This window comes from Perognathus longimembris, chromosome 19 (genome assembly GCF_023159225.1).
Source record: "Perognathus longimembris pacificus isolate PPM17 chromosome 19, ASM2315922v1, whole genome shotgun sequence".
NCBI classification, from domain to species: Eukaryota; Metazoa; Chordata; class Mammalia; order Rodentia; family Heteromyidae; genus Perognathus; species Perognathus longimembris.
The window spans coordinates 40,368,802-40,394,435 of record NC_063179.1 but is presented as its reverse complement, the minus strand read 5'-3'; the positions used below and the strand labels follow the sequence as shown (position 1 = coordinate 40,394,435).

The window sequence follows — 25,634 nt, the reverse complement described above, 5'->3', positions numbered from 1 at the left end:
AAGAGTAGCCTGATAAAGCCTAAAGTTTTAAAGAGGAAGACAAAAAGGAGAATAAATAATGATGATGATGATGATGATGATGATGATGATGATAAGGGATCCTGGACAGTTCCCTACAAATTGTAATCATATAATAAATGCTTGGTGACTATCTAGATGTAAATTAAAAAGGCATTCAGCATAGCAGTTGTCTTTAGTGTGAGCTTTATCCAGATTTTCTACTAATTGTGCCTTTTCGAGCCTCAATCTCCTCATCTGTGAAGTGGGCCTAATAGTAATATCTACGTTTTTTAGAGATACTATGACAAACGAGGCACCTGGCCCAGTGCGTGGTCGGTAGATCAAAGCGCTCCACGAGCGTTGGACATGGCGGTGGCACTGAGCCATTGAATGCAGTCAGATGACCGGGTTATTTGGACTTGGAGTTAGGGATTCTGCGAAGGAGCCTTGACCCTGAGCTGACAAGTTAGAGCAGCTCCAAGGTCTTCCCCACTCCTGCCCTCAACTCCCCCTTCCACAAAACAAACCCAGTAGGGTTCTCCTTGTTAGTTTCCCAGCGACTACCCTCATTCTTCAGTGTTCTCATTCTAGTAGGTAAAAAGTTAGCATCCAAAGACAACTCTCATAATTCCTCATCAGTTCCTCATAAACTAGATGACCCTTGTTGGCAGGTGAAATAGCTCAACAGTAGAAAATTGACATGCATCCTCTACATGAAATGAAAAGGGGAAAAAAACCCCACCAGAATTAGTTTCCATGTGAAATTGAAGGGAGTTGCACAGATGAACCAAAGCCAAACATGCAGGACTGGCGAAAGATTCTCTAAAAGTAATTGCAAAGGACTCAAATTATCTTGAGCCTGGGTACAAAACCATTTTCATTCTAACTGAAGCCCTAAAAGCAAATCAAGAGACTGACTCACCAAAGTATGTTTTGCAGATATACAATCATGGAGGGTAGCATAGAGAAGCCAGCCTTTCCAGATGTTGGAATCTGTCTGATTTGCTTCAGAAATCAAAGACACCCACCTGTGTCTTCAGATCCTCTCACTAGGCCTTTTTCTGACCTTAAAGGTAAATAAGAGTTACAAGTACAGTTATTTGCAGTGCAGTAATCATAATAGTTGACATTTGCTACATTCTTTGCCACACTTTCTTTTTTTATTTCTGGGGAAGCATTTGGTGAGGGAGGAGTCCAGCTTCTGGAAGCTCTGTGAACTTTCTCCAGGGCTTAGCTAACAAGGCCACTGAACACATAGGTGTCTCGGCTCCATGATCTGGGATTGTTAATGTCCACTAAAGACTCCACATACCCACATTCAATCAAACAAGATTAGGTTTGTTTTTAACTCCTGCAGCAAGAAAAGGAATGCGTACCCATGAAGCCTGTAGGAGAAGCAAAAGGCTCAGCATCGAGCTGGACTTCACCTGCCTGCTGATTCTGATAAGCACTGAACGACACAGAGGCCAGTTTAAAAACCGGAATGACTCATATCCTAGTTATTTTGCATGTAGGACTTTTTATTACTTCGTGATATGGAAGGTTCTCATGGTCGTCTTCTCTCAGATTTGATTAAAGTTTATTTCTACCTTGTTCCTCTGTGCTTGTATTGGCCTCGTCTAACCATTGCTCTTTTTTCTGTTAAAGTTATTGATTGGGCTATAGACATTCAAATACAATGGCCCAGTAGTTAACTCTCAGAGAGAGGAACCTTTCATTCCTCTTGCCAGTACTAGGGCTTGAACTCAGTAGCTTTTTGGAGGTTCATTGGGAGATAAAAGTCTCATGTACTTTCCTGCCTGGACTGACTTCAAACCATGATCCTCGGAATGTAGCCTCCTGAGTAGCTCCGATTACAGACATGAGAAACTGGCAGCTGGTAGATCTCAGCTTTCTGAGTAGCTGGGATTATAGGTGTGAGCCATCAGTGCCTGACTAAGGAAACCTTCCCTCCCCTCCCCTTCCCTGCCCTGCCCTCCCCTCCCCTCCCCTCCCCAGCTGCCAGGTGGATATTTATGACATCATTTGTCAGCCATACAAAATTATCAGTACAGGCTGACAGCCCCAGGCAGCTGATGAGACCCAGAGACACCTGTCCAGTGATGTCCTCCATGACTTCTCCACTCATAGGGTCTGAGAGCCAGATGTTCCTCACCCCCATTAGATGCCCTGCCCCTCTAGCTTTTTATTTATCCCTCTTCTCTCTTCTCCCTCTGCTTATTCTGAAAAGAATCATTATGCACCAGGTTCTCTCCCGAGGATACTAGCATAGAAAAGGTTTTTCAGATAAATACAGACCTGATCTGGAATTCTAGCGGAGCCACTAGCAGCTACTTATCTTGAGACAAATCACTTCATCCTTTCTTCTTCCCTGTTTTTCCTTGTCTTTAAATAATAGAAGTGGCAATTACTTTGCATAGTATAGAGGAAATTATGAATATTTCTACAAAGTACTTGAAATGCATAATCAGATTATAGATAGTGACCACTGTCATAAAAGCATAAACATTTATCAAGTGCTGATTTGCTTATATTTTATAATTCTAACAGCAACGGAAAGGCCTTTTATTTAATTAACTGTGAGGTTGTAGAAGTTCAAATGAGGTGGGAAGAGTCAAACTTCCTGAATGTGATTACCTACTATTGGACATTAGTTATGTGCTGGAAATTGCTATAGTTTTGTAAGTGTATGTGTGTGTGTGTGTGTGAGAGAGAGAGAGAGAGAGAGAGAGAGAGAGAGAGAGAAAGAGAGAGAGAATATGTATTGGTCCTGGGGCTAGCTCAGATCCTGAGCACTGTCCCTGAGCTGTTCTGCTCAAGGCTAGCACACTACCACTTGCCACAGCTCCACTTCCAGCTATTTGGTAGTTAATTGAAGTTAAGCGTCTCATGGTTATGCCTACCAGGGCTGGCTTCAGCTCTTGTCCTCAGATCTCAGCCTCCTAAGTAGCTAGCAGCCACCAATGAGCCACTAAGTGAGCCACCAGTGCCAGGCTATAGTAGCTTTTTTGTACATTTATCTAAAGTGAAGTATAAAGTAAACAACAATGTGCTATGCATCTAATTAATAAAAGGTGAGATGACTTTTAGGCCTTTTATCCTAGTGGAAGGCACACACTGAAAGAGTATATTTTTCCTATAGAAAAATGTTGTATAAAACATTTCTGCTGTCAGAAACCCATAGCTGATGGCCTGTCATCCTAACAACGCAGGAAGCTCAGATCTGAGGGTCACAGTTCAAAGCCATCCTGGGCAGGAAAGTCCCCAAGACTCTTCAACTAACCACCAAAAGCCAGAAGTATAGGTGTGATTCAAGTGACTGAACACTAACCTTGAGCAAGAAAGCAAGGGGCAGTGCCCAGACTCTGAGTTCAAGCCTCAAGACAAGCGCATACACGTGCGCACACACACACACACACACACACAAGCGTGCACACACATCTCTGTTGGAATTTGCTTCCTATTCAAGGACAAAATTATGGTTGCATTGTGAGGAATAAATACTCAAATTGGATCTGATTGATGGAATGGTTTGTGTTTTCACTTTGTATTTTCCTAAGTTTTCTATGGAAATATATGTTCATGGTATAAAAAAAGAAAACTTTTAGTCTTCTAAAACATTCTGCTTTTTCCAGAAATTGCTGGGCTCCTCAGCAATGGTTAGCAAACGCTTGGCCTCGAGTGTGTATGTGCTGGAATGTGCATGCACACCTATTTACACGCACACGAGCGTCCTAAGACATATAAGATACTGGACGATATTTGAAATTCAAGTTCAAAATTACTCCAGTGTGTGAACTATGGAAACTGGCTGGGCCCACCACAGACGGCTAAAATGTTGCTGAGATATAATCTAGTCTTTTTTTATGGTATCCATTTGTTTTATGTGTAACTGTTCTCGCAAAAATATAATTGAGCATCCTGTGTATGCAATGAAGTTCTTAGAAATGTCTCACTCTTTCTGTTTCCCCTTTTCCCTCCTATCCTCACCTTAGAAGTCTGGCCTTCATTTCCGACACACAGACAACACCGTCCAGTGGTTGCGAGCCATGGAGTCCATTGGTCTACCCAAGGTAAGTCTTCATGTCCCAGTTCATAGACACCTGACTATGAAAAAAGGTTTGCTACCCTAAGTTTTGCTATTGGAGGAATGAAAACTCGGAGAACTGAAGAAAGCTCTGGAATACAAAGAAATGAATGACAAGAACTCTGAAAGGGATGAGCAGAGCTTGAGAACAGACTGGTCGAACTGTATAGATGCAAAACAAGGTCAGAACAAGCTTTAGCAAGTAGATCATTGAAACTGACAGTGCTCCTTGTTGGGTTGTTGTTTGTACTTGTAATTACAAAGTCTCATTGTATCACTACTATTGAATCACTATTATAAGTTATTACTGTAAAATCATAATATCACTTTAAAATTTAAAAATGCCTGGCATCTAGCTCTTATTCTTGTAAGTTAAGTTCACTCCGTACACTCAGTGCTTGTTAAATTCAAAGGAAATGAGGAAATTACATTTGATAGGAATTGCAGAGCTATTTCTTAAGCCCATTTTGAAAAGATTATAGAATCACAGGAAGTTGCAAAAATAGTGCATCTGTGTGGCTGCTTCCCTTAGCGCCCAACCCCCACAGTGACTCTGATAACTGGGGTGCAATACTAAATTGACACTGGGTGGGTGATGGGAACTGAACTACAGGCTTTTCTCCATTTTTGCCAACTGTAGATCTGTTTGTTTGTGATTCGTGAGTGTGTGGTTTTGTGTAGTTGTATGCCACAAACGAATTGGTGTAGCCACTACCACAATCAAGAAATACCAAGACCAGAAAAGTGGTCTTTTTTTGTGGTCTGAACTGAGGGCCTGGAGATTTTGCTTCGCTTTTCACTTCTGGATTTTTGCTGGATAGTTGGAGATGAGAATCTCATAGATTGGTCTGCCTGGGCTGGCTTTACACGGATTCTCATGTCTCATCCTCATGAGTAGCTAGGATAGTAAGTGTGAGCCACTGGCACTCAGCTGGGAAGTGGTCTCTTATGTTGAATCCCTCCCTAACCCTGGCACTGGCGCTTGGCCGCCAAGCATACTTTTGTTTTCACACATCACTAAAATAAAAAAATTAGGGGCTATAGAGAGAGAGGGAGAAGCAATAATAATGTGCACTCCATTGCTGAAATTTTGTCATTTTGAGACTAATACGCACGTGGTTGCCCTGTGATCCTGCATTTATCAGTACTAAGTATTTAGCCCCTCGTGCCACATGCTAGAGATCCAGTGTTGAATGGAACCGCCTGATCCATCTCTTTTGGGGGCAGGAAGACACCCTGATGTAGATTTCTCCAGACAAGTTTAAACAGAAGATTCTCGTTTGAAGAACAGGGACTAGAGTGAGGTGAGATTACAGGTGTTCTCTGTTACACAGACCTTTACACTGGGATGCCTTGTCTCACTCACATGTTGATAGCAAATGTGCTCAAAGGAAGCAGAAAAGGCCTGGGAAACTTCCCAGGCTACAACCAGCACCTAGAAACTCCATTGATGGTTCATAAGAGATGCTTTGCTTCCTTCTTTCCTCTGCTTTTTCCATGCACTTGAGTATCAAGTGCTACCATAAAGACTACGATTTGATTTTAATGTGTGTGTGTGTGTGTGTGTGTGTGTACATGCTCAGATCTGCTTCTTATCAAACTTATAGTTTCGATCTTAGGAAAAATAATGTGAATGTATATTAAAAGCCTCAATGTTAAGATCTTTCAGTCTGGTAATTACATATTTAGGTCATGACTCCAAAGGAGAAATCAGATGTTCGAAAAAAAAAAAATACAGGAAGTTCATTGGCAGTGGCTTGAAATAAAAGGAAAAAAAAACAAAACATTGGAACCAGTGTTCAGCTCTGAGGAACAGTTAAGCTCTGGTTCAGAAGTATGAAAGAATCCTATGCATCTGCCAGAAGCAGTGTGCTTCGAGAATAATGAAGGAGATGGAAGGCAATTGTCTTCTTTTAAGTCTTTAAATTTTTTTATTTGTTGTGTGTGTGTGTGTGTGTGTGTGTGTGTGTGTGTGTGTGTGTCAGTACTGGGGCTTAATCTCAGGGCCAGAGCACTCTTACCTTTTTGGCTCTAGGATGGTGCTCTACCCCTTGAGCTACAGCTCTACTTCTGGCTTTTTGGTGGTTAATTGCAGATAAGGATTTCACAGGCTTTTTTGGCCTGGGTTAGCCTTGAAATCATGATTCTCCGCTCCCAGCCTCCTGAGTAGCTAGGATTACAGATATGAGCCACTGGCACTTGGCCCTCTTAAGTCTTTTAAATAGGTTTTAAACTGTTACACTAAGTATGCTTTTGTTTTCACACATAAATACAAGTAAAAACTAGAGAATATATACACATATATGCATGCGTTTACAGACATACAGACACACACATCCACCCACACATATGGGGAAATGTAGAGTGCTAACTTTGCCAATGCAGATGGTGGGATTACTGGTGTTTTTCCTTCATACTTCCTAGATTTTATTTGGTGAAAATGCGTTGTTTAAGCAGGGAAAAGGGCACCGTTGTGCGTGCTACCTATGTGTGCCCGCTACACATACTTGCATGCTGCATGGAGGCAAATTATGTTTGCAGAACTATGTACCAAGTGTTAGTCAAAATAATAATAATAATAATAAAGTGGCTGTAGGAAGGTCACCACCTTGGCCCAGGAGAGCTCTGGCTGTCTTAGGAAGGAAGGCACAGAGTGAACCAATGCCACTGGGGGCTCAGGAGTGGCTGGCTGTGCACACGTCTTCTCCCTCCTGGCCACTAGGGGGCTGCGTGAGGCAGGAAGGGGATTGGTTGTTGGAAATGGTCCATCTGTAAAAGAAGAGGAAGCAGTACTGAGGGGTTCCTGTACGTTCACGTAATTAAGAAATAACAAGGGCAATCAGAATAGGACTATCTGGGGAGTTAAAATCACCGTGAAGCGAAAGCATAATGAGCACATTATCTGTTTTATTTTCCAGATATTTTATCCAGAAACAACAGATGTCTATGATCGGAAAAACATACCAAGAATGATATATTGCATTCATGCACTCAGGTGGGAATAGACTCCGACTTAAATACTCCCTGGGAAGTTCATTGAAATCGAACTAGAATGCCAATTATAAAAACTCTTAAGTGACTTTCATAAACTGCACAGTGTGTTATTAAAATCAGTGTTGAACTTGCTGGCACAAACTTAAAATAATTGCCACGGAAAAACCATCTTGAAATCAGGCCCCAGTGGTTCACACTTGTAATCCTAACTACTCAGGAGGCTGAGAACGGAGAAGCAAGGTTCAAAGCCAGCCCAAGTAGGAAAGTATGTGAAACTCTTATCTCCAATTAACCAGTAAAAAGCTGGAAGTGGAGTGATGACTCAAGTGGTACAACACCAGCCAGAGTAAAAAAGCCAAGTAAGAAGATGAGAACCTGTCCTGAGTTTAAGCCCTAATACTGGCACACCAAAAAAAAAAAAATTGGCCATGAAAAATATATTTCTGATTTTTAAAAGTATAATTTAACATGTTAAACTAGAAAATGAATAAAATGCCATTAAGTAAAGTAAGACGAAAAGTTTAAACTCACAGGAATCCATTGTTAATGTGTTACTACATTCTGAAACTATAATCTGATATACAGCTATAGCTAAAGTATCAAATCAGTAATGTTAATGAAATTAGCAACTTTAATAGACATTGTGATTTTCACTTTAATTACTGTGTGTGTATGTGTGCGCATGCGTGCATGTGTGTGTGTGTGTGTGTGCGCGCGCGCGCGTGCCCACGTGCACTGACCATGGGACTTGAACTCGGGGCCTGAGCACCGTCCCTGAACTTTTTTGCTCATGGCTAGTGCTCTACCACTTGAGTCACAGCTCCACTTCTGGCTTTGGGGTGCTTAATTGGAGATGAGAGTCCCATGGGTTTTCCTGCCTGGCCAATCATGGGGCTTGAACCCAGGGTCTGGATATTGTCCCTGAGCTCTTTCACTCAAGGCTAGCACTCCATCACTTTGAGCCACAGCGCCCTTCTGGTTTCTGGTGGTTAGTTAGTCTCATGGCCTTTCCTACCTGGCTTTGAACTGCAGTCCTCAGATCTCAACCACCTGAGTAGCTAGGATTACAGGTGTGAGCCACCAGTCCCTGGCTTGCTGTGATTATTCTCAAAATAATCAATGTGTTTTAGTTCTTATATCAAGCTCTAGGGCCAGATGTACTTATAAACATAATAATAAACCCAGTGACTTGGAAAGCAGAGGAAAGAGCATCTCAGCCCAAGGCTGCCCAGAGCAAAAGCACAAACTAAAAAGGGAAAGGATTGGAGGCGTGGATCGATTGGGAGAACACATGTCTAGCAAGTGTGAATGAGTGAAACCCTAGGAATTGTTCATGTGTGTATGTGTGTGTGTGTGTGTGTGAGAGAGAGAGAGAGAAAGAAGGAAGGAAGGAAGGAGAGGGAGGAGACAGGGAAGGGGAGAGTGGGAGAGAGAAAGGTGGGCGGAGAGAGAGAGAGAGAGAAGGAAGGAAAGAAGGAGAGGGAGGAGACAGGGAAGGGGAGAATGGTAGAGAGAAAGGTGAGGAGGGAGAGAGAGGGAGAGAGAGAGAGAGAACAATCCAGTATAAGAATACTTTCTTTTGGCTTTCTGTTCAGTAGAACATATACTATTTAGAAAAAGAACAGAATACAAAAGTTGCTTTAAATTTGTTTAAAAAAAAACACAAATTCATTGCTTTAAATAGTTTTTAATGAAATTCTCTTAGTTCCTGGTCTGTTTTTATGTTGTCAAGCCCGAATGGCTGTGATTTCTAGAGGTAACAAAGACGGTTCTAGACGCACAGCCCATCGCGTGGCCTGTGCACAGGTAGTGGCTGGAAGACTTCATGTCTAATGTAATTTTGAATTCCTTTTACAACATCTGCCTTGTGTTTATATCACTAAAGTCATTTCCTGGCAGAATTCTCTGCATTTAGGGTTTACATTAACTTCTTCCTGGCTCTTTTCCTCTCCAAAACAAAAGGCTCTGTAATAATTCTTTGCAAGGTTGGTCTTCTAGAGAAAAATTTTGATTTTGTCACATACTTTCATTTTGTCTTCCAGTCAGTACTTAAGAAACTGTTTAAAATATGAAAGCGAGTAGAAATATAGGCCAAATACAGGTGCCTTTGCTAGGATTTTGCTATCCCCAGCTGGCTTTAAATTGATCACAAGCAGCCCAGGCTGGTGTAGAACTCCCAATTCTCCTGCCTCTGCCTCTGGAGTGTTGGGATTGTAGTCATGCATGACCCTACTGGGCCTATATATTTCTTTATTTTCAGAATTGCTAACTTGGGGGTAAACACCCCTTCAGTGTTTGCCTTCTGTGTAACTAAAGTGTCACTAAACCAGCAGGCACAAGAAATGTACCCAAGGCCTGACGTTTGAAACTGGAACCTCTCTGTACATCACTTTGACAATAAATAAGAAAAAAAAATGTTTTTTAAAGTTGGATGTTTGGGGCAGTAACTGAGGTTTGAACTCGGGACTTCACATTTGTTAAGCAGGCACTCCACCATATTCTTGCTTTTTAAAGTTGTTTTTTTTTTTTTTAATAAAGTCTCAAATTTTTGTCCAGGTCAGGCCTCAGACTGGAATCCTCCTCCTTGTGCCTTCCTGTAGCTGGGGTTGCCGGCAGGTACCACGATACCCGGCTCTAAAGCTTTTCATTTCAAGGAATATTTTCAACTGGGTTGTCTACTACGCTTTCTCATATTTTTTCCAGGGCTTACAGTAATCACTCAACACTGCTGTTGCTATTGCGTTTGTGACCTGCTAAGCCAGTCACCATTGATTAACCCATTATCATATCCATGTGTCGTAATGCTAGTCTCCAACTGTACTAATGGAGTCTCTTATGTAAGCATACATGGATTTTCTGAAGCAGACACCTGGGACATTCCTATTATACAGCATAGGAAGAAATGATGTGCTAAGTTCCTTTCTGGTGATATCACTGTTCTAAAGAAGTTACACAGACCAGCAGGGAGGTTTTACACATGTCTATTTGACAGGGTTTTAACAATGGCTTGGGTAGCTTAGTAAACAAAGAAAGAGCAACTTCTTGCCTATTTTTGCATCTTTCTGCACATGTTGCGATGGTTCGCAGTTCCTCGTTGTAGATGTCTCCACTGTAAAGGGAGATGCGTCCCGGGCCATGATGAGAATGATCTGCCTTTGCCAGCAATTTTTATTTAGTAACTAGCATTCCTGAGGAAGTTCTCCATGCTCCTCTGTTCTATCCTATTATATGGCTGCCTGTCAGGATGCAGTAGAGAAATCCCAAGTGCATCTCACGTTTTCTCTATGCAAACTCTTTCCTGCTGGGGTGTCACTCGCATGAGGCAGCTATTCTGCTCTGTGGACAAAAGACGTGTAGAGGCTGAGTCCAGAGTCAGTCCAGCAAGTGGCTTTGCCCTGGCTGTAGACTTCACACGGGATGCTGGAAACCGACGCTCTTGTCTGGCTACGGTGACCCTGCTGGACTACCACAGCACTGCAGGGGTAAAGAGCTGTCATTACCTGAGAAAGCTGGGTGATTCTAAGTATAGCTCAGGCACCAAGAGAAAGGGTAGCACCAGGTAGTTAGTCTTGCCAGGAACAGCCTTCTTCCTGCCCTAGCCTGTGGGCCCGATTTGATCTACAAAGTCAGCTGTCTCGGCACTGACCAAACTTGTCTCTTCTTCCCCGCGCTTTGGGCTTAGCACCCAAGAGCCCCTGGTTCTTATTCTGCCTTCCTGCTGGGTCTGCTTTCCTTCTGCCTGCCCTGCCCGCTCCTCCCTCTGGCTGGCATCTTATTTCTGCCTTCATTCTCCTTATCCATCCTCACCATGGCTTTGCCAGGCGAGCTTGGTGGTGCCACCAACAGCTCGTGCTCACAGACTCACCTTCCTGGTGGGTGGCCTCATTTTCCTTGCAAGAAAATGTTTATCTTTTTTTATGCTCATTGTGGGGAATGTGGAAAGAATCCCAAAGTAAAAGTAAAAACACCCACCATCTCAAAACCACGGAGAAACCACTGCTACTATTTTGGTGTCTTTGGATTTAAAATCTGCATATGGCTTGTTTGTCTTGCGTGGCTTCTTTCGGAATGTCCACGGCCTGCACCGTTAAAAGATCTGGTTGAGGATGTAAGAGGCTTGCTGAAGTGATTATTATACCAGCCTTTTTTCTTTTAATGGCTGGAGGTTCTTATGTATGAAGAAAAAGACTCTTTTTTTAAGTTCTCAGTCTATTAAAGAGGTACAATAAATGACATCAAACATCTGTGAAATGTTTAAACATTACTTATAAAGTTGAATATCTCTAAGCAGTATCTATGTGATTGTTTAAAAAAATTGACATGATTTCTGTCAGACACCTTACAGAAATAAATGCTGGAATATATTTCGCACGCTTACCACACTGAGACCTAGTCTGAAAGATCCAGACTGCAAGTTTCACTCGAGTCTTCGTTATTTGTGTGTGTGCCAGTACTGAAATCAGGGCCTCAAAATCTAACTTCGCTTTTTAGTTTTTGCTCAAGACTGGCACTCAATCACTTGAGCTGTACCTCCACTTTTGAATTTTGTGCTGGTAAATTGGAGATAAGAACCTCTGGATTTGGCTGGGAAGGTGGCTTCGTAGTAGAGTGCTTGCCTAGCATACATGAAACCCTGGGTTCGATTCCTCAGCACCACATAAACAGAAAAAGCCAGAAGTGGCGCTGTGGCTCAAGTGGTAGAGTGCTAACTTTGACTAAAAGAAGCTCAGAGACAGTGCCCAGACCCTGAGTTCAAGCCCCCAGACTAGCAAAAACAAACAACAAAAAACCCTCTGGATTTGTCTGCCCAGGTTGGCTCTGAACCAAGCCTCTTGATTAGCTAGGATTATGGGAGTGAACCACCAGTTCCTAGCTTTATGTCTTCATTAGTTACACACTAATTTTTCTTATCTTAGGGCTGTTACACCAATTTATTACTGCCCAGGGGCAACGTGATCTTAACATCATCAGAAACAAAATGGCATCCCTTCAAGCTTGCTGTGATTATAGCTCTGGCTCATCGTGATGCCACCTGGGCTTTTTAGCCAAAATGAGTCAGACCCATACCACCAACATCAGGCTCAACTTCACTTGTTAAATCAGTCAGATCTTTTTTTTATTATTATTACTATTACTGTTGTTGTTATTGCTATTGTTATTATTTTATTTTTAAGTATGTGGCTTTGAGGTAGGGATTTTATTTACAATCCACTCCCTTCCCTTCACCCTACAGTGATTTACTCCTAAAGTTTTACTTGGCCAATGTTATACAATCCATTGTCCTGTCACTGTGATGTATTGGCCTGACCTGTTAACAATATTAAAAGCTTTTGTATGCCTTTTGCTTTTCTTTTTTTTTTCTTGAAATTAGTTGGATTTTCTAGATATCTCAGTCTCCCAGGAGACCAAGGACTGACTTTACTCAGTGCTCCTTAGGTCATTTGACTGATTTATCATCTCAGATTATGTTTCTGGGTCCTCTCTTCCTTCTTGGTTATTAAGTATGACCATTGAGCTAGAATCTTTCTACCTCTCTCTCTTTCTTTGTCTCCTACAGTCTTTTCCTACCTTGGGACCATTCATTTGTTTGGGGGACTACTTAGCTTACAGAGTTTCTTCTGGTATATAGTTCCAGTGGTATGTGTAATACTGAAACAAGTACTTATCTGTACTGTATAGACAGAAGAAACTAAGTTCTAATGTTTTATGACATTTCCCCTTCTAAAATCAAAAGCAGGTAATTCCTTATGAACCATTACCTTTCTCCGCATAACAACATTTTTGTACACATAACCAAGTATGCACTTAAGTCTGTTCACTTAACCAAGAACAAGATTAATTTCTTCCTCCTCCTTCTCTTCTTCCTCCTTTTTCCCCTCCTCCTCTTCCTTCTCTTATTCTTCACATCCTCTTCCTCCTCCTCTTCTTCCTCCTCCTTTTTGGTGCCTGAACGCAGGGCCTCATGCTCTTACTTGGCTTTTTTTCATTCAAGCTAGTGCTCTGCCACTTGAACCACACCTCTACTTCTGGCTTTTTGCTGGCTAAGTAGAGATAAGAGTCTCTCAGATTTCCCTGCCCAGGCCAACTTCAAACCATGATCCTTAGACCTTGGCCTCTGCAGTAGCTAGGGCTGGGGGAAGTTCTTTCCATGCAGACCATTCATTTCACCGCGAGGGAATCAGAGCTTGGTTCCATGGCCTGTCAGCGTCATGCGTAAAGCTCTTGCTGATCTTGGGACCAGGAGTCAGCGCTTCTGCTTGCAATCCCATTGTTTTCTGGTCTGCCACGAGGCTTTCATTTACAAACATTCATCCCACATGTGATGGCCCCAAATAGGCTGCATGTGATAGGATCCAGAAGCGCGGAAAGCACCCAGGTCCTGCCTTTTAAGTTTGCATTGCATTGCTGCAGAACCTTTTGATGTCTGTATTGAAAGTAGGAGGAAAAAAACTTCATTACTTCCCGGACTTTAACTGGGATATGATTTGTATGATCTGAGGATCTGGTCAATAACGTTTAGCTCTCTCAGGGAGTCCTGACACAGGTGCGCTGTACCCTTTGGGGTGACGAGAGACTCCCTCGTTCCTACCATGTGCTTGCTTAGCTGCAGGAAGCAATGCTGACATGCAGTCTAGGGGTTCTGAGGAAGCAAATCCAGCCTTCTGTGTTGACTGTTGTGCTCATAAGTTCAGTGTTGAGAAGCCATATGCAATTATTTTCTTTTACATTTAATGGATTTTTAAATATCTTGACTTAATCTCCTTTATGCTTCAGGTAATGGGTGGTCTTATTTGAGTTTAAATGCTTGGGAAGGGCTGGGGATATAGCCTAGTGGCAAGAGTGCCTGCCTCGGATACACGAGGCCCTAGGTTCGATTCCCCAGCACCACATATACAGAAAACGGCCAGAAGCGGCGCTGTGGCTCAAGTGGCAGAGTGCTAGCCTTGAGCGGGAAGAAGCCAGGGACAGTGCTCAGGCCCTGAGTCCAAGGCCCAGGACTGGCCAAGAAAAAAAAAAAAATGCTTGGGAAGGAAAAGTTTGGTGTGGGTGGTTCTTTTTGGCCCGGGAAAGCTAGGTAAATGCGATTAGTGGATGAACATTTGCCCCTTGAAATAATCTTGTTGGAAGCACCAGATACTGGCTTTCAATCCCAAACCCAGGGGAAGTAATTTGTTTTTAAGCCAACGTTAAATTTCAACGTCTGGGATACTAACTTATGAGAATTAAACCTGAGTTGAAAAAATATGTATTGGTTTTTTTAAGAAAACATTTTTTAGTAAATTGGGTTGTGGAGGAACATGTGAGATTTCTACCTGATTCGTATTTGTCTAAGAAAATCTCAAAATTTCAGTGCCTACCCTTCCATCCAGCAAGCTAATGTCCCAGCACCACCTTGTGGTCACTTTAGTTAATCCAGAATCTTTTCTTACTGTGAAGTTTAGTTTAATACTATACTATACAATGGAGAGGTGGAAAGTATCGTTGGGAATTGCCACCTTATTCCTTACTACTAAAAGCAAAAGTCTGGCCCTTCGGAATGCTCCCTGGGCTTTTTCTTGTGCAGTCCTGGCGCTTGAACTCAAGGCCTGAGCACTGTCCCTGAGCTTTTTCTGTTCAAGGCTCCATTTTCAGCTTTTTGCTGGTTAATTGGAGATAAGAATCTCACAGACTCTCCTGCAAGGCTAGCTTTGAACCTAGATTCTAAGAGCCTCCTGAGTATTAAGGATTATAGGCATGAGCCCCTGGAACTCTTTAAAATGGCAACAATAATAATACTTTCATTTAATATAAACATTTTCTTTCCTGTTGCCAACAAACCTATTATCTAGTTGGGTTTTGAGTCAGAATCTTGACTGAGGCTTCTAGGCTCAAGTAATCCTCCTGTTTCAGCCTCCCTAGTGGCGGGAACTACAGACATACACCACCATGCTTAACTAAGCTTGCATTTTATGGAAGTCTGATGACTTTATTAGCCAGATGTGTGGCTCAAGCTTTTCATCTCAGCTATTTTAATCCCACTGATTTGAGACAAGCCTGGGCAAAAAAAAAAAAAAAGTAAATGAGATTCCATCTCATCCAGTTGCTGAGCACAGTAGCACCTGCTATTGGGGTGTCTGTCACCCCAAGCTGTGGAAACACAATGGCTCACGCCTCTCATCCCAGTACAAAGGATAGGACACCCGGAGGGTCACAGGGCAGAGGAGCCTGCAGAATGAGGGAAGATTCAATCTCAAAAGTAACCAACACAAAAGTGGGTGGTAGAGTGAACCTGGTTAGCCAGCCCAGGGCCCTGAATTCAAACCGCAGTTACCACCAACTAAAAAAGGGACATGTATCTGGAGACCACAAGTATATAAGGAAGGAAGTAGAATTTTAGGAAAGATAGTAAATACTACATAGTTTCACTCCTGATATAAAACTGTTAATTTAAAAGTATATTGAAACTTTAGCCGGATATTAATATGACAGTAGGCATTGAAATGAGTGTCTTAAGTACTTGAAATAGATGAGCTTTCACATTTCCTTACTGAATTTTAAAGTACTTTTCATTCTGAGTTAGCTCAGGTGTAAATTTGAATTCAGAGAAAAGGAGGAGGGAGATGCAAATCTATGAAAGAAAAATTTCATTGTTTGTCCTCATTTTCTTATGTGTGCATACTTACACTGAGGCCTGAACTCAGGATGTAGGCACTGTCCCTTAGCTTTTCAGCCAAGTCTGGCACTCTACCACTTGAGCCACAGCGCCACTGCTGGCATTTTGCTGATAAATCAGAGGTAAGAGTCTCAGGGGCTTTCCTGTCTGGGCTGGCTTCGAGCTTCGATCCTCAGACCTCCTTCTAGGATTATAGCTAGGCTTCCTGACGTGAGCCACCTGTGGCCGGCACGTCTCAGTTCTTAAATAATGGCGCCATCATTTTGCCCTTCAACGCTTTTGGAGCTCTATTGTGTTTCTTAAAGACTGGAGTTCCTAGAAAGGGGCAAGGGGTTAACATTTACTTCATTTGCTCCATGTGGTAGGATTTGCCTTTTATTATTATGTGTTTGTTTATTTTTGCAGCCTCAGTCTCTCACACAGGCTAGGCACGCCCCCAACTCGAGAGGCTCCCTGTCACAACTGGAGCATTTCTCCCATGTGATAATGACCTGAGAAATCAGTCACAAAGTCTTATGGTTTTGAAAATGTCAGCATGCTATCTTCATGATTTCGTTTCAATTACAACAACTTGTTTGGCATGAACCTTTGTTAGAAAAGCCTTTAGAGGACCTGTAAATAGTTGTCTGTACTTGATAATCTCTGAGGACTCACAACATAAACTAAAGAATATGTCCTATCTTTTTAGTGTTGAATTATGAATACATAATGGCTATGTCATACAGAAGAACATTCAGAGTTGACTGTTTTCTCCTGGCACAAGCTATCCCATTAGACTATTCCATTAGAATTTAGGACTAAAATTTAAATTACTTTTATTTTTTTTTAAATAATTTCTTTGGGCTGGGAATATGGCCTAGTGGCAAGAGTGCTTGCCTCGCATGCCTAAAGCCCTGGGTTCGATTCCTCAGCACCACATATATAGAAAAGCCAGAGGTGGTGCTGTGGTTCAAGTGGCAGAGTGCTAGCCTTGAGCAAGAAGAAGCCAGGGACAGTGCTCAGGCCCTGAGTCCAAGGCCCAGGAATGGCAAAAATAATAATAAATTTCTTTGTCTTTAAAATGTGGCTTTCCTTTTGGGAAAGTTGAGTGGAGGGAAAATGAGAGCGAAAGATAATTTATGCACTCCCCAAAAGCCCTAAAATTCAAATTTTAATCAGTAGTTCCAGGAACAAATATCAGTCACTAAAATGGATACGAAAACGTGTTCATCGTCACGCTAATTAAAGAGAAGGCCAGCCAGGTGCAGGTGGCTCACGCCGGTCAGCCCAGAGGCTGAGATCTGAGGATGTGGTTCACAGTCAATTTTGAGGCTGGAAAGCCTGTGGGACTCTTACCTTTCATTAACAACTAAAAAGCTGGAAGTGGCGCTGTGGCTCAGGTAGTAGAGTGCCAGCCTTGAGCAAAGAAAAGCTAAGGTATAGTGCCCCGGCCCTGAATTCAAATTCCAGGACACACATACCCTCTCCCCCTCCTTCTCCCTCTCTTTCTCTCTCCCTCTCTCTCTCTCCCTCTCCCTCTCCGGAGAGAGACATACGTGATCCCCTCCAGTTGGGAAAGTTCTCATCGGTCGTGTTCTGAGGTAGCAAGTGGACCAGGACCTGGTGTGCCTCTGGCTTGGTGGCAGGGTAGGCTGTGCCCATCGAGGATTCGTAGGCTCAGCTCTGCCCGCGGCGGTGAGAAGGAGGAGACAGCCAGGCACGCCAGGGTGGGAGGGAGAGCATGGGGGGCGGGGTGTGATCTTCACAGAAGCCCGTGGCTCTCGGACCTGCCACCAGGCCGTCCACGTAGCTGTCTGGCCGCTGTTCTCTTTGGCCAGTCAGGTGATGACCGAGACGCTGTGGAATGGGAGTCAGGTGGGTAGGTTTGCGCCTTCTTGGCTTAACCACCTCCTGGCCCCATCTGTTGTCCCCCACCCCTGCCCCACGCAGGAGCCGTAGATACTGAAATAGTCCCACCGCACAGCCTCCCAGGCCCGGCAGGGCTGAACTCACTCGTGGAGGCCCCAAAATACGGTGCCTGTTGGGTATTTATCAATTCCTTGAGGTCAAGATACAACTTGTGGTCGGGTACTAGTGGCTCACACCTGTCATCCTAGCTACCCATGAGGCTAAGACCTGAGGATCATGGTTAGAACCCAACCTGTGCAGGAAAATCTGTGAGACTTACCTGAAACTACTAAGAAAAAGCCGGAAGTGGCGCTGTGGCTCGAGTGGTAGAGCACTAGCCTTGAACAAAAGAAGCTCAGGGGCAGTGCTCAGGCCCTGAGTTCAAGCCCCAGGACCCACACCAAAATTAAAAAAAAAACCACCCACAATTAATTAGTTAATTATATAATGTTTAACTCTGGGTAGTGATTTTGTATTTCTTTCTAGTTTTGGTCTGTTTTTAAAGTCAGAATCTTGCTGTGTTGTCCAGGCTGGCTTGTTCCAGTCTCCTTGAGAAGTAGGATTACAGGCATTGCCCCTGCAGTCTATCCCAGTTCTTCCAGAGAGAGAGAGAGCTACTATAGATCAAACCAAGCCCTTACACATGCTAAGCCCTGATAAAGCCCCCCCCCGCCCTTTTTTTTTGAAGCAGAGTCTCAGCATGTTACCGGGGTGGCCTTGACGCCTGGCTCAAGCAGTTCTTATGTCTGTCTCTTGAGTAGCTGAGACTACAAGTGTACCCCACAACTCTCAGCTCAGCAATGATTTCCTATGTAACTTTTGTGTGTGTGTTGCCAGTCCTGGTCTTGGACTCAGGGCCTGTGTGCACTGTCCCTGGCTTCTTTTTGCTCAAGGCTAGCACTCTGCCTCTTGAGCCACAGCGCCAGTTCTGGCCATTTTCTATATATGTGGTGCTGGGGAATCGAACCCAGGGCTTCATGTATACGAGGCAAGCACTCTTGCCACTAGGCCATATTCATTTTAAAATCATGACTCTGTCTTGCTTTTCGCTCTTACCATGTTCTTTAATTTTTTTTCAGAAATTATGAACAAGTAGATATCTTTTCAATGCAAATAACATTTTAAGAGGTTGTTTCATATCGCTAAGAAGGCTTGAGCTTCTTTTAATATGTTTCAGTGAAATTTTATACATTTTAAAAACTGTATTTTACAAACTGAGGCCTGTCTCTAATACCTAGAGTGGTCATCTTGAAATATTCAAACCATCAAGATCATGCTTACATTAAGTTTCCACATATATCATTGTACAATTTATGGCTTTGAATAGTAAAGAACTATAAACCTATCAAAATTGATTAAAATTGTGAGTGCAGGATTTTTTTTAAATGATTGCTAGAATCAATCTTGGAGCAAAAGAAGATAGAATAAATATGTAATGGAACTGTGGTTGGACTGGATCTTTATAAGTCTGAAAGCACAGAACCATTTCTCTTAGATAGCATTTAGCTGCCAGCTCTTGAGTCCTTTTGTCAGGTTTTAGGACATTTTTCCCAACATACACCATTTGTTCTCTATCTTCTATTTGATAGTATGCTCACATCATAATTGATCTTTATCATCAGAAGTTTTGCCACTATTGGTTTAGGAAATGCAAAACAACTATTTAGAGGAATATGAAACATCAAAACGTAGTTTTAGCTGCACTTTCAACCAAATGGGAATCAAGTGAGGAAGCTCCACAGAGATGCTGGCAGCATTTGCTACCTGGTGTCTGACAGTATCTGTGTTTCTTGTTCTCTGTAGGAATGGACGCGGGGTGGTTGACTCAGAGTAGCCTGTGTTCTGCTGAATCAGCCATTATGGCTTTGACTGGAGCTCTGATCCTGCCCCACCAGCAACTGTTCTACGTCAGGATTATACCTTCCTCACCTGTGAAATTAATACACTAGATCTGATCACCCTTTAGGTCTTTCTCCATTGAAAGAACGCCTATGTCACTGAGATCATTGATAGCTTTAAGATTTGCTGCGGTAGAGTTTCTGATAGTGTTGTCTTTTCTCTTTCAGTTTATATCTATTCAAACTAGGAATCGCACCGCAGATCCAGGACTTGCTGGGCAAAGTGGATTTCACAGGTACTGCCCTTTGGTTTCCTAATTCTCTACTAAACTAGTGACTTTAAAATGCACCCGTGCTGCCTTTTCTCATTTTGATGTGCGTCATTGGTTTCCTTTCTCCCCACTACATTGACAAGGAAATGTTCCTGCCTTATTTATACTCATCTAGATTCTTTCCCCATGTTTATAAAATGAGAAACCCAGGCTGAGTTGCTCCCAGGACTTCTATCTGAGGAAGGCCTTTCTTAGCACACCAGTATCTCCCTAACCTATGGCCTCCTTTGATGTTGTTGTTGCTGTTGTTCCCTTAGAGGAAGAAATCAGTAACATGAGGAAAGAACTGGAGAAGTATGGAATACAGATGCCATCTTTCAGCAAAATAGGTGGTATTCTGGCCAATGAACTGTCTGTGGACGAAGCTGCATGTAAGTCTGTTTAAAACCCAAACCTGTGGGCTGAAGGCATGGCTCCACAGTAGAGCACCTGGCTAGTGAGTGTGAGGTCCTGAGTTCAAATCCTAGTACTGCAAAGAAAGAAAACCTTGCCTTCCATGAACAGCTTGCCTATATTTTTCACTGATTGTAATTACATGGAATATAGTATTTAATGAACCCTGAAAATTTTTGTATTTTAGATAGTTCATTTAAGTATATCAGAAGATAACTGAATTTTTTTTTTTTTTTTGGCCAGTCCTGGGCCTTGGACTCAGGGCCTGAGCACTGTCCCTGGCTTCTTCCCGCTCAAGGCTAGCACTCTGCCACTTGAGCCACAGCGCCGCTTCTGGCCGTTTTCTGTATATGTGGTGCTGGGGAATCGAACCCAGGGCCTCGTGTATCCGAGGCAGGCACTCTTGCCACTAGGCCATATCCCCAGCCCTGAATTTTTAACTTTAGACATTCTTTTGTGGGAGATAACTGAAGAAGGTTAGGAATATCTTCATTCTCCAAGTGTTCTCTACTTCCTATGTCTTTAGATCTTAGTAGTAAGGTGCATTGCAGGGTAAAATATGGGTTTTTCTAGGAACCAATTTGTTCTTTAAACCTGTCCTTGGGCTGGGTGCCAGTGGCTCATCCCTGTAACCCTAGCTACAGAGGAGGCTGAGATTTGAGGATTGAGGTTCAAAGCCAGCTCTGGCCGAAATTTCCATGAGATTCTTACCTCCAATTACCCAGCAAAAAGCTGGAAGTGAAGATGTGGCACAAGTGGTAGAGTTCCAGCCTTGAGTGCGAAAGCTAAGGAAGAGTACCTAGGCCCTGAGTTCAATCTCCAGTACTAGCAAAAATAAATAAGTTCCTTATATAAACAAATTTTTAAAGAAACCTAACCCTAAGCACGCAGAACAAGGACTGGCTTATCCCTCTAAACCCGTAGTGGTTGACGCAGTGACTGGTTCGTGTTAGTTATTCAGTAAAAGTTAAATAAATAAGCAGGGGTTGATTAAGAGGTGCTGGGATCAGGACCAGTCGTGTCAAGGGCTTCATGGCTTGTGTACTAGAAACAAGGAGGGTAGAAGAAGTGTATCATCCATGGACGTATTATCCGTGCAACTAGGGTGGAGTCTTTTGCTGCTTAGAAACCATGTGTCTGTCCCCCTTTGCCTCTCAGTGCATGCTGCGGTCATAGCCATCAATGAGGCTATCGAGAAGGGAGTGGCGGAGCAGACCCTTGTAACCCTGAGAAACCCAAACGCAGTTTTAACTTTAGTGGATGACAACTTGGCCCACGGATATCAGAAGGAACTTTGGGAAGCCAAAAAGAATAAAGAGGAAAATGCAAGACTGAAGGTACCTGATTAGATTCTCTTAAAACGTACAACCGTGATGATGATGAGTGTGAATTGCGGATTTGAAAAGCTTTGATATTAAGTGCGATAGCCCAGCAGTCGTAGCTAAAGCCTGCCATCCTAACTACTCGGGAGGCTGCAATCTGAGGATCACAACTGGAAGGCAGCCCAGACAGACCAAAAAAAAGTCCGAGAGACTCTTGCCTCCAATTAACCGTAAAAAGCCAGAAGTGGAGGTGTAGCTCAAGTGGTAGGGCACCAGCCTTGAGCAAATAAGGTCACTCAAGAGCACGAGGCCCTAAATTTACGCCTTTAGTATCAGCGTGTATGCACGTGTGCTACACACACACACACACACACACACACACACACACACACACACACAGCAACCAAAAAAGCCCATAAAAACAAATAAAAGTGATATTTTTAAATCAACTGGCTATGGTTTCTAGAGGCACATGCTAGTAGTGATTTGGATGAGATCTAAGGGTACAAGAAGTCCACACTATGTAACACAATTAGATAGAAGGATGTTAAAGGTCCTATCATAAACAGAGCCACTTCTCCAGGAAGCTTGGTGATGGCAGCCTACATCATTCCCTGTCTGTCATCATGGCAGACCCCATGTTAGCCAAGCGACTTTTATGTTTATGAACAGAAGCTAACCACTCAGCGTAATAAAGTTTAAAACAGAAGGTTTTTAGTCTGCGGGCTCCATATCTTCCCAGGAGCTACTCCTCCTCCTCCTCTGAGCCTGTCCTTCCTCCCTAATACAGTGTGGACCCCGTCTCATCGCCATACTGGGGCAACTCCAGGAAGGTGGCTGACCTTCCTCCTTAGCCGGCCATTCCCAGCTCTGTCTTCACTCGGGGTTTCTACCTGGGCACCAGCTGGAGAAGTATGGAATACAGATGCCACCTTTAAGTTCTCATTAAGTTCTGGCTTGACAGTTCCAGCACTAAGTGGAGCCACTCTGTTTACCGGCTGTTCTTCACCTGGCTTCCTCCCACCAGCCCAGTGGCCTCCCCTGCCTTGAGCTTCTCTATTCCCCTGGCTTCTGTGCATCTCAGCTCCTGTAGTTGCCCCCGGCCACAGTCTCTTAGGCTCCTCTTCTACTGCCTAATCTCCCCCAGGTCTGGTGTTCACCTCTGCTCAGTTTCCCCCACCACCACCGAGCTTACCCAGTTGTGGACGATATTAACTATCACCTTTATATGAGCCCCTCCCCATCCACGGGCTTCTACTGTGTCCTTGTGATTTTGTCATCTGTCATCCGTGTGCCCCAGGCATCGCACCCCACCGTGACGGGAGAGCGGTCGGTCGTCACTGTGCTGCCCTTCTCTCACAAGGGCTCAGCCCCGACTCCCTACCACCTAGTCCAGAACCCGTTATGTCCCCTCTCCCTACCCCGGCTCTCATCTGCCTTTCCTTGCCAATTCGCCTCCATCCCTGCCTCCTTGTCTCACCCGACCCACCTCTACTGCCCCTCTAGTCCTCACCATCCCAAGAGTAGCTTCCACCTGGGTCTCTCCGCTCCCTGGCATTCTCCAAGTCAACTCCTCTCGGAGCTTGAGGTTGCATTCATTCAAAGCTGGTATCGCCCTACTGCAAACCTCGCTGATGCTTTACAGCTTCCTGAATTAACTACTGATCCAAAGCATGGCCTCCAGAGACAGTCACAGTGCCCAAACGACCGACCTCCCATCCTTTGACTCATTCTGGACGTAGACTCCATTCACTGGTCGACCTGCTAAGCTCTGTGACCAAACTCTGCTGCCTAATCCCATTTCCTTATCCCGGCCTTTGTTAAAGCAATCAGATGGTCCAACTTAATGTGTTCCTCATTACAAACATCCCTGTTTAAAGAGTCACTTGGTCTGTCGTTAACCTCTGTAATCCCTGCTGGGCTATATCTCCTCTAAAGCCCGGCACAGAGCAGGTGCTTCATAAATGTTTGTTCCAAAAGAAATCAGTGACTTTGCATATATCGCTGTTGCTTTTGAGTTTCAAGCTTTGGAGATGTGTTTTTGAAGCTCAGGAATCAGTGAAGACTGTGTTTTGCAGAATAGCTGTATTTCAGAAGAAGAAAGAGACGCGTATGAAGAGCTGCTGACACAAGCAGAAATCCAAGGCAACATCAATATGGTCAACAGTAAGTAGTGGATCTTTCTATAAGGCCCAAACATTCCTTGCCAGAATGTCACCACATCTCTTAGTGTGGGTACTTGCCAAACTGCCATATGTAATGAAAATCCTAAGTGTCATTGTCACTTTTAATCGTAGTACAGTATTAGACAGTTTCCCACTAAGTCTTCTTTGGCGAAGTCTCTGCCTTGCCTCTGTTTTGACACTGCCCCCCTGTCCCAGCCTGGATGCATTGTGCTTCATCTTGAATCTGTCCCTTGTTGGATTGACACTGAATGACACCAAGTAACAGATTGTGACTTGGAAATTACAGTTCATTGCCATAAATTGTATAATGCTATTCTATTGGTATTGTAAAAGATAGTATGGACACTTCTGCTATTATTCCTTCCCTCTTACAAGTCTGTAGTTCACAGGACTTCTCACAGCTTAGCTAGGGTTCGTACTAACTGATGAGAACTAATTAAGTCAGTGTGAGTCCCATATCCCTGAGCATCTGAGCAACCGAAACGTTTGTTTGGGGTGCTTTTTTTAATATAATCTTGTTGTTATTATTAAGGTGTTGTTATAAAGAGGATTTACAATCCCATAAGTCAAATAATGAGTACAATTCTTCTTGGACAATGTCACCCCTTCCTTCACTTTCCTTGATTTCACATCTTGTCCCTGCCCACAAGTTGCATATTTTGTCCTTTTCATATACTGTACACTGAATACCATGATTGCATTTGTTCATCGTTCCTCCCTCCATTTCTCCATTTGCCTCTTCCCTCCCCCCCCCACAAAAAAAAATCCAGAGGAATACAAAACCAAAAGTAGGTTTCCATTTGCTGGAATTTGTTTTGATAAATAGTATTTTAGATGTTCAGAGGAGTTACGCCTTCAGGTTCCTCCCTAATTCTTCCCATCACCTTGTGTCGTGTGACGAGAATGAAAAGAAAGTTCAGGTGTGTGACAGTGAGCCTACATAAGTTTGGATGGATCTATCTACCTACCTACCTTCCTTCTTGTTTTCTTTTTTTGGCGCTAGTCCTGGGGCTTGATCTCAGGGCCTGGGCTCTATCCCTAAGCTTCTTTTTGCTCAAGGCTAGCACTCTACCACTTGAGCCACAGAGCCACTTCCAGCTTTTTCAGTTCATGGGGTACTGAGAAATCAAACCCAGGGCTTCATGCATGCTAGGCAAACACTCTACTGCCAAGCCACATTCTCAGCTCGATTCATATTTTTTGATAGACTTTTCCTTCCTCGGGAAAAATTTACTTTTACTTGAGAAGAGACAGGAATTCTACTTGACATTTATTTCCCTAGATCAATCTAAATCACCCTGGGGGGGAATAAAAATGAAGACCTAGAAAACTACCAGACCCATTTAGTAAAGACTTTTCTCGTTGGATTGACACTTAGCATATCTAATTACAACTTTCTGAAGCTCTTCCTTCCTTGTGGATGAGTTTGGAGTGCGTTTTATTTCTTTGAACACTTTCAAGGAAATTCCTATCAATAGGCGTTGCTCAGTAGCCTTCAGCTGTTGGAGAGATTCTTCCCAGTGATGCAGCCATCATTGCAGCCATCATCAGGGAAGCCCAGGGAAGATCCACATCCATGTCTGGCAGCTGACAACAGGATGAGTTTGAAAGTTTACCACATACATGTGGGCACACACATATACATGCACCCACCAGCTGAGAACTCGGGGTCCACACCTTACAATTTGGGGGTATGTGTTTGTGTCTTAATTCCCGTGAAATCACAAATACATTAGTGATAATATATGAAATCCATTGTCAGGTTTTTCTTTCTGCTCTATTTGAAAGCTGGCTAATTATTCTTGACAGAAATGCATCGCAGAGAGGGATTCATATTGCCAGCAAGACAACATCAGAGTCCTGTAACTTAGGTAGAAAACAGTTTCATCACCATTCACCATCCTGTAGTTTTGAAGTGTTTATAACTACTTCAAAGTGTTCC

General features: G+C 43.3%; 1 protein-coding gene across 1 annotated transcript in view; it reads left to right on the top strand.

The window, feature by feature from the left end:
- The window catches only part of Iqgap2 (IQ motif containing GTPase activating protein 2), a 236,914-nt gene that overhangs the window by 110,797 nt on the left and 100,483 nt on the right, over nt 1–25,634 (top strand). The window contains exons 4-9 of the mRNA XM_048368331.1: nt 3,996–4,073; nt 7,006–7,082; nt 19,688–19,755; nt 20,049–20,162; nt 21,343–21,521; nt 23,585–23,672. Of these exons, the coding sequence (XP_048224288.1) occupies nt 3,996–4,073; nt 7,006–7,082; nt 19,688–19,755; nt 20,049–20,162; nt 21,343–21,521; nt 23,585–23,672 (604 nt within the window). The remainder of the gene's footprint in view (nt 1–3,995; nt 4,074–7,005; nt 7,083–19,687; nt 19,756–20,048; nt 20,163–21,342; nt 21,522–23,584; nt 23,673–25,634) is intronic.